The sequence below is a fragment of the Daucus carota genome, chromosome 3 (assembly GCF_001625215.2).
Source record: "Daucus carota subsp. sativus chromosome 3, DH1 v3.0, whole genome shotgun sequence".
NCBI lineage: Eukaryota > Viridiplantae > Streptophyta > Magnoliopsida > Apiales > Apiaceae > Daucus > Daucus carota.
Genome location: NC_030383.2, coordinates 54,115,261 through 54,123,740, shown reverse-complemented (window position 1 = coordinate 54,123,740; position 8,480 = coordinate 54,115,261). Strand labels below are relative to the sequence as shown.

The 8,480-nt window shown below is 39.0% G+C and overlaps 1 protein-coding gene across 1 annotated transcript; it reads left to right on the top strand.

Annotated features, from left to right (window-relative positions):
* Nucleotides 1–1,155: 1,155 nt before the first annotated feature.
* On the top strand, nt 1,156–1,725 carry LOC108213880 (probable transcriptional regulator RABBIT EARS). Its single transcript, XM_017385670.2, has one exon. It carries the CDS (start codon nt 1,156–1,158, stop codon nt 1,723–1,725), a length of 570 nt encoding a protein of 189 aa, XP_017241159.1.
* The last annotated feature ends 6,755 nt before the right edge of the window (nt 1,726–8,480 follow it).

The window sequence follows — 8,480 nt, the reverse complement described above, 5'->3', positions numbered from 1 at the left end:
ATTGTTTTGGTAAATTATGAGTCGTCTGATTAAAGAAAAATTGAGCCGGGTTTGAATTTGAGCTAAATATTAACTTTAATATGGAGTAATAATTAATGGTGTGCACCTGCGTGAGCAAACAATCTATTATCTGGTCCAACTGCACTGTATAAAATTCAACGTCGAACACTTTAAACCTTAAAGCTTTATTTGACGAAATATATGAACAGCGAATTTCAAGTACTTTCGTACTGTTATAACATAGCAGCGCAGTATTGAACTATCGAAGTTGTGTAATTTTTCTTCAGACTGCGTGGATATATACAATAACTGAAATCATCTCGATCTATCGGATAAAATAAATTGCAACTTTTTCAGTCTGGCACACTTTATAGGTTTATCACACTGTTGGATCAATCACATGAAAGTAACTCGTTCTCTAATGACACAGGAAATTAAGTTTGTACAGTAATGTTTTAATTAGTAATATTACATGAACATGAAACTCGTTGAACAATTTCTTGTTGAACCATTTTCCTAAACTATTTGACCACGGAAGTAGTGAAGGGACTAAGCTCGGGGAGAAGTTGTAGACTTGTAGTTACTTCTGGCAAGCAGAAACACTTTTAAAAATTAGAGAATGCTAACTTTTTTCTCAGAGTTTCTAATTTTTTTTTTAAATATTTTTTAATTTATTTACTTCTCATTTTTATTCTGCTTCTTTAATTTAAGCAAGAAGTGACTTCACTTTTAAAATTCCAATCACAGAAGAGGCTAAAGTTGAGCTTCCGGCTTTCGGCTTTGAAATATAGTAAACATATTTTAATGCATACATCAAAGTCATTTACAGGTTTATCCTGCATGGACTTGAAGTACATGACAGTTGCATGAGCTGACCATAAAGAGGACCCAAGAGTACTAGGAATACAACCAAAACCTGATAGCGACCACATAAAACACTGGAATAACTACACTGCAAGATCCAAACCAGACTACACTTGACCTTCCAAAGCCCCCCAGTCCATGACCTTTTCCTCTCCCCCCATAGATTCTCCTCACTACCTTTCATGCATTCTATTTTACATGTATTTTTCTATGCTTCTCTCCCCACTATAAATACACTCTTACCCTCTAACCTCAACTTACCAGAACTTCTCACCTTGTATATTTCTTTTAATGGAGCAATACTCACACTACTTGATGTGGATGAAGCACAGCAAGCAGTACCACCACATTCTCAATTCTTCACATTTTCGGGGTTCTTCGATGAAGTCATGGGAGGAGCAGGCTTTTGTGGAGGACTCACAAGGGCCTCTTGGGGGGTTCATTTGGCCTCCCAGGTCTTATTCTTGTAGCTTCTGTAAACGAGAGTTTAGGTCAGCTCAAGCTCTTGGTGGGCACATGAATGTCCACAGAAGAGATAGAGCTAGGTTAAAGCAGAGTAGCAATACCACAAATGGGTCCCAAGAAACCTCGGATTCTAACCCTAGCAACTTTGCTTCCTCGGCTCCTGCTAAGGCCAGTTCTTGTAAAGAAATTACAAATCTACCCCTCTTTCCAGAAGAGTCTAGAGTTGAAGGGCATGTGGAAACAAAGTTGTGTGTTGGCTTGAACTTTGGTGGTGGTGGTGATGGGAAGAAGCGGAAGAGAGAGGCTGTGATGCTGCCGTTTTTGTTGAAAGCTTGCTCGAATGAGAAGGAGATTGATCTTGAGCTGAGGCTTGGGGATTCGTCAGTAGTGAATTAAGTAGCTAGCTAGGGTCAAGACAATAAATTTTAGTATTGTACCTGTCAAGTGATGTTAAATCTTGATAAGAGAAGCAGGAAGATCTAATTGTTTCATGTACTTTGTGTACGTACTCGTCTGACCGGAATTTATACGATCCGGTGTACTAACACAACTACTGAATTGCTCATGAAGAGATTATTAGTCTTATAATATTTGCTAATGTTGACGATAGATTAATTTGTTCGGATTGAATTTGGTATGTAGTTCATGATAGACTTTTACTTTTACGAGTTTATGTGCAAGGTTTGTTGATTAACTTGGTCAAGTTTGTCGGAATTAAAAAAAGAGTATTTAGCACCGTACCTAACTCTAATATCAATGATTTAGTAGGGCTAAAGGGTCCAAGTATATTTGGTTCTTTGTTAGGAAGAAATGCAAAGAATTTTTTCTAATAATAATAAAAATTGTGAACAAATATTAGTCACGGGTACCGGTTAACAGATTAAGCATAGCAAATTAAACAAATATTTCTCCGGTATCGGTTAACTAATTAGTCGTATACATCGGTCGGAAAAAAAGAGTGATGCACTATAAAAGTTCTTACAATAAGCTAATTTTTTGTTGGATGACACTTAGCTCCATGCATCAAAAACTTAGAACTAAAATATCCAGCGGAAAAGAACAGCAAATATTTAAGATCAAGCCGTTTGACAGAAAAAACATCGAACACTTGGGCCGTCTAGCAAAAGAAAACAGCTAATATTATGTCATGACATTTGTATGTAAAAAACTCGGACCCGTGAACTATTTAGAGCCTGAACTTCGTTTCTCACCATAACAGTCAACGTTTGGTTTTCAAATGGGAGTAGCAACATATATATGATATGGTTATGATCGATGTTCACATAGTAGCAACATTTTCCCATCTGCAATAATTCCATTGTTTTGATGGCAGAGTTGCTGCACAGCTAACTGGCTAGCCAAGCCTGCCACAATAAACAACTCGACCGATTACATATCGAATATACGGGGTATGTTATATGTATACTTGAGCTTGACAAGATAGATCAATGTACATAGGAACACATATTTAGAAAATCTGAGAGAACTAAGCTACTACTAGACATTGAGTTCTGTGTGGTACATGCATGCATGCAGAGTGAAGCTTCTGCTTCACTGCGGCCTGCAGGCACTCCACCTAACCTTCTTCAATTGCACATCAAATGAAAACCCGGTTCAATTCGTCGATCTATTAAACCGAAAGCGATTGTATAATCGTGACATACCTGAGCCTGACATTTCTCACTAATATCCACAGAGCTCATAGTAATTTATATGCATCTCAGGTCCACAATATATATTCTTCTTCACCTACTTGTCATTATGCACTTTTACCAGTTCCGGTTCAGACTGCAGGCCAAACCCCTTGTTACCATTACATTAATACTCCAGCCTTTTGGACAATTTCGGATCCTCTGGTTTTTTAAATGTATAAACAAGTCGATTACATAATGAATATCTAGGGTTTGTTATGTATGTATGAGCTTGACATGATAGATCAATGTACATAGGATTGCATTTTTGGATAATTTTAGGGAATTAGCTAGACCAGGCAATGAATTCTGTGTGGTGCATGCATGCAGATGAATATACAAGTTTGCAACTGTAGTAGAGTAATGAATTCTCTTTTATGTGCACAGTATGTCTATTTAGCTCTGTATTGATTAACTGCGTTCTGGGTTTGTGACAGAAATGACATTATGTATTAGGATCAGTAGGACTAATTCCTCACAACTAATATACTATACACTAGTACTATACCACTTTAACATGCATTCTTCTTCACCTTAATTACTTGTCAAACAGCCGCTTTGCCCACATGATATTATTAAATTGCACCAATTCATGGAGTGTGAGAGCTGTCCCAGCGGAAACGGGACCTTGTCTTAATCCAAAAGTCACCGGTTCGATCCTCACCACCTCCCGGTCAACTTGAAGTATATACTTATCTACAATCTTCTCTCTTGAGAAAGAAAAATGGTACTCTATAAAATATGTTGGCACACCAATAATTTACTAAAAATTAACTATAATGAAAATAGATCAGCACCAAACCTAGCTAAAACAGTAGACTTAATTAGAGGGGGTTGAAGATAATTACCACCGGTTCTTGACATGTTGCAGGGAACACGGCAATTAAATGTGTTTTGGCAGCGTTACTCTAGCTATATATCTTGTTTTGGTATTTATATATGGGAGGCAATTAAATGTGTTTTGGCAGCGTTACTCTAGCTATATATCTTGTTTTGGTATTTATATATGGGAGGGATATAGATGTAACATGGTATTTTTGGCTTATTGGGTAATGCAGAGGAACCAGATCAAGATCATGTGTATAAATTATAGTAGTAATTAAAGTGATGGAGACGACCCGAAGAGCTTCTGATTCACATGTTAAAAAAGGAGAGGCACTGATAATATCCAGAAGATCGGCAGAGGTGTATTTACAGTTTGTCAAGTTAATTTTTATGTACAGAGGTATTACGGGTGGATGCAGAGACACAGAAGATGTCATTTTCTGGGTGTTTATGCGCCATCAGTCCACTCTGTGTAATTATTTAATGTAGTTTGCAGGCTCCCTTACGAAAGTAACCAGCTTGAACGTAAAATTTTCAAAATTAACCAGCCTACGTTCAACTTTTCAAAACTAACCCGTCTAAGGTACTGTTTGGTGTTGCTGTTGCAGACAGCAACAGCAGCTTTTTGCTGAAAAGCAGGTGAAAAACTGTTTGGTAAATTTAAAAGCAGCTTTTCTGAACAGCAGTTTTTAGCTGAAAAGCTGCTATTAGAAAAAGCAGGTCCTCCCATGCTTTTGGAAAAAGCTGCTTTTCAGCTTTTGCAGAATGCTATTATAGATTTCATTATAAAATGTCACCAAAATCATTATTTTTTTTATATTATAACTCAAAACAAGTAAATATCAAAAAAATTACCAAACAGTTATCTGATTTCTACAACAGCACTTATTTTACCAGCACTTTTTCTGACAGCACAGCTATTTTTAACAGCACTCCCAAACAGACCCTAATTCATTAGAACTCGGGCGACCCGAGCTGAAATTTTGCCACAGTATGGGTAGCCCCTCACAGGGGCGACCCTTACTGTATATTGTCACAGTATGGGTAGCCCTTCACAAGGGCGACCCATACTACTATATTTTTTTTTAAAATTTTGATATAATTGTATTACAATACGCCATTTAATGTTATTGTATTATATATTTCAGCTTTTATTTAAAATCAAATTTTAATTGTTTTGTGAAATTAATATAATTAATAAAATGAAATAATATATATCTTAGCACTAAACTTTACAAATTATGTACTCATTAATTTAATAATAAAATAAAAATAAAATAATATTTTTTTTGTTAATTAGACCAATTTTTGACTAAACATTACAAATTATCTACTCATTATTTTTAAAATCTGAAAGTTGCATATTAAAATAAAGTTGATAATTTTTTTATTATTTTTCTCAATTATTTGATACATGTGTAAAGTTCAGTCAAAATAAAGTCAATTACACTGGTTTCGAGAAAGATCAAGACTGTGTATCTGTGTTTTAGTGTTATGTCATTTATTATGTTATGTTAGGTTTACTTTATCGTCCTTATGAATTTGAATGCTTGAATCATTATACAACATTATGAGATAAGAAAGAAGCTTAGCACAAGTACTGCATAATAACGTAACAATCGATCTACTACACTCAGAGTACATAATCAGATCAAGAAATAAAAACGTACGAGTACATGGTCAGGTACATAAGCATAAACAAACTAGATACGAGGAAAAGCCTACTTTTTCTTATGCCCGAAGATGTGGCTTCCAGTGTGACATCTTCGACCTTTTCCCTTCGCAGCTCTAAGTGGCTGCTGTCGATGCTCATCCTCAGGTTGCTCCTCGGCCTCGGAGTGCCCTGGTACTGCTGTGGTGGGGAGAGCCCAAGGACTACTCTCACCAGTGTACGAAGCAAAAGTGGACATATGTATAGGAGTGGGAGTGGACCTCACTGGTGGCGGTGCGAATGGAAACGCGGGTGCCCCGAATATGTAGGACTGGCTACCAAATGACGGCACCGGGGCCTGTGGCGGAGGTGTGGTGTACTGATCCCTCAGGAAAGACATGTCAGGACAATAAACATCTGCATCCTGGAAGTGGTATGACTCCTCCTGTGGCTGACCTCCGACTATATGCTCACCCTCAGTCGACATGTTCTCGTCATCCTCTAATCTGACCGTAAACCCACCTGGACCACCCTCGTAGTCATCCCCTGCATATGTAGATAGCGGGACCGTCGACTTGGGCCAGGAGTCCCATCCATCCGCCCTAGAAGTACCCTCTACATCCCCAACCGACGAAGAAGAAGTGCCAACCAGGTGTGACCAGCCTCCCCTATCTGAGCTACTACTGCCCACATGAGTGTAGTACGTGCCTGGCTCCGGCTCAACTGGTGTAACTGGTGGCCGTCCTCTGTGTCTGGGAGGGTTTCTTGGACCCCTAAAACGTCCTAACAACCCCTGTAGAATTCTCTGTGCCCGACCAACATCCAAGGTAGCAGGGTCAATGGCACTCTCCATATCTAGAAGCTGATCATCCTGTTAACAGCCATGTGAAGACATAATCAGATGAAGAATAGTTATAACAAAACATATAGAAATAAGCTAGCATAATAATGGAAGGAAGTTAAAAGAACAGTTAGAAGGGAGTTTACCAGTGCCTGTGTGGCGCCCTGTGTGCCATGAAAAGCCTCTGCAGTCCTCCAAAAGACGGGGTTTACCATGTATCTGCGTGTCACTGCAAGAAACCAAGGCATGTATGCGGCAGTGCAACCCTCGCCAAGCATGGGTGGGGGAGATGTAAGAGCTCGGTCAATGGACCTATCCCATAGACGAGTGTAAGACTCCCTGGCGCCCTCCCAGTTAATGGACTCGTTGACCGTGTCGTGCAGGTCACTATGATTCGCACGTGGAGAGGATGTGGGTATGTCCTGCACGAACCCGAACTGCCTCGTCACCCTATCAGTATAACACCACTCAACATAGGCCATGTACATCAAAGGCGTAGGAGCAGTCCAACGCAGGTACAATCCATACTCAGGCTGATGCTCGTCATCTAAATCTGCATACGGCCTCCACCGAAAATTTGCCTCAATCATGTTATCCAGCTCGTACCGGGTGATACGACAGTGACCGTGCGGCACCTCAGTACGGGTAAACGGCCCTGTCCACCTACAACAAAATGTTTATATTATACGTGTGAACTAGTACATGTGCACAAACTGGAGGATATACAAACTTATTGCGATGACGAGAAGAGTAATATATTACAAACCTTATCGCAAGTGGGTAGGTGATCAGGGGTGTGGCCGTGTGTCGGGGAGCTAATGTAGGGAACCGCTCGTATATCCACACCTAGTATGAAGGTACATACATATATGTGCACATCAAAATATATATGAAGAAAAACGTGATAAATAAAATGATAGTAAATGCGTACCTGTACTAACGTGGCGTAGCCAATGAAGCCGACTGCGACTTTATGGGTGGAATCGCACATCTTCCTATAAAGGTATGCAAGAACAACACTCCCCCAGCTATAACCATCCAGGCTCTGCAAGTCACGTAGAATCCAAAAGAGGTTGAGATTCACATAGTTCCCGCTGCCATCAGGAAACAACGATCCAATAACACACAGTAGGTGTGCCCTGATGTGAAAGATAGTCTGCGCATCAAAATCCTCCGCAGATGAGTCCAACCGGGCACAGTTGCCAAAGTTACTGACCAACCAACCGATCCTCAAGCAGTTTTTCCTCACATCACCCTGCTCGGAAGTCAGTCCAAGAAGATCGCGTACCATGTCCTTCCTCTGGCGAGCTGTGGTGGTGAAGCCATGTAGAATAAATGGCCGGCTAGTGGTCCGTAAACCGAGAATGTGATGAACATCCTCCAGTGTGATGGTGGCCTCCCCGAAAGGTAGGTGGAAAGTGTGCGTCTCTGGACGCCACCTCTCGATAAAAGCTGTGATCAAGCCCCTGTCATGCTTGACCTGCCCCAACTTGAACACCCACTCAAAACCCGTGTCATTAATAGCATCCATTATCGCCTGAGGCGGCCTGGTTTCATCAACTACATTCCAGTACTCACCGAAGTTCGTCCTGACTCTAAGATCAGGAAGTGCCTGCCACAATTAAAAATACAGGTACCTGTCAGCAGTTTATAGCGAAGCAAACATTAACTTTTAATAAATAGCAGTCCATCAGGTCATTACCGTACTACTGTTCCACACAAAAGTGGACCTATGCGAGTCCTGCAATGTCAACAAATTGCCGTTGACCGGGCCGGGATGATAAGCTGCAGGATCCATCTGTGCCAACAAATTTCAGATATATTTATAATTCGAATTCAAAGCTTTTAATTTTAGTTCGAATTTCCTATTTATTTTAATTCTCTTAATTTCATAAATATTTTAATTCTCTTAATTTCATATATATCTTATTTTATAAAAAATTTAATATAATTCAAATTATTTATTAATATAATTCAAATTTTTATTAATATAGTTCGAATTTTTTATTTTAATTCGAATATTTTGTTTTATTTCGATTTTTTAATATAATTTTGTTTTATGCTAATAATATTAATATAAATCGAATTTTAATATAATTTCATCAAAAATTTAATTCTCTTCATTTCAAATATATTTTATTTT

What these genes read in the sequence shown, in the direction of transcription:
- LOC108213880 (XM_017385670.2), top strand. Translation starts at nt 1,156, where the DNA reads ATGGAGCAATACTCACACTACTTGATGTGGATGAAGCACAGCAAGCAG.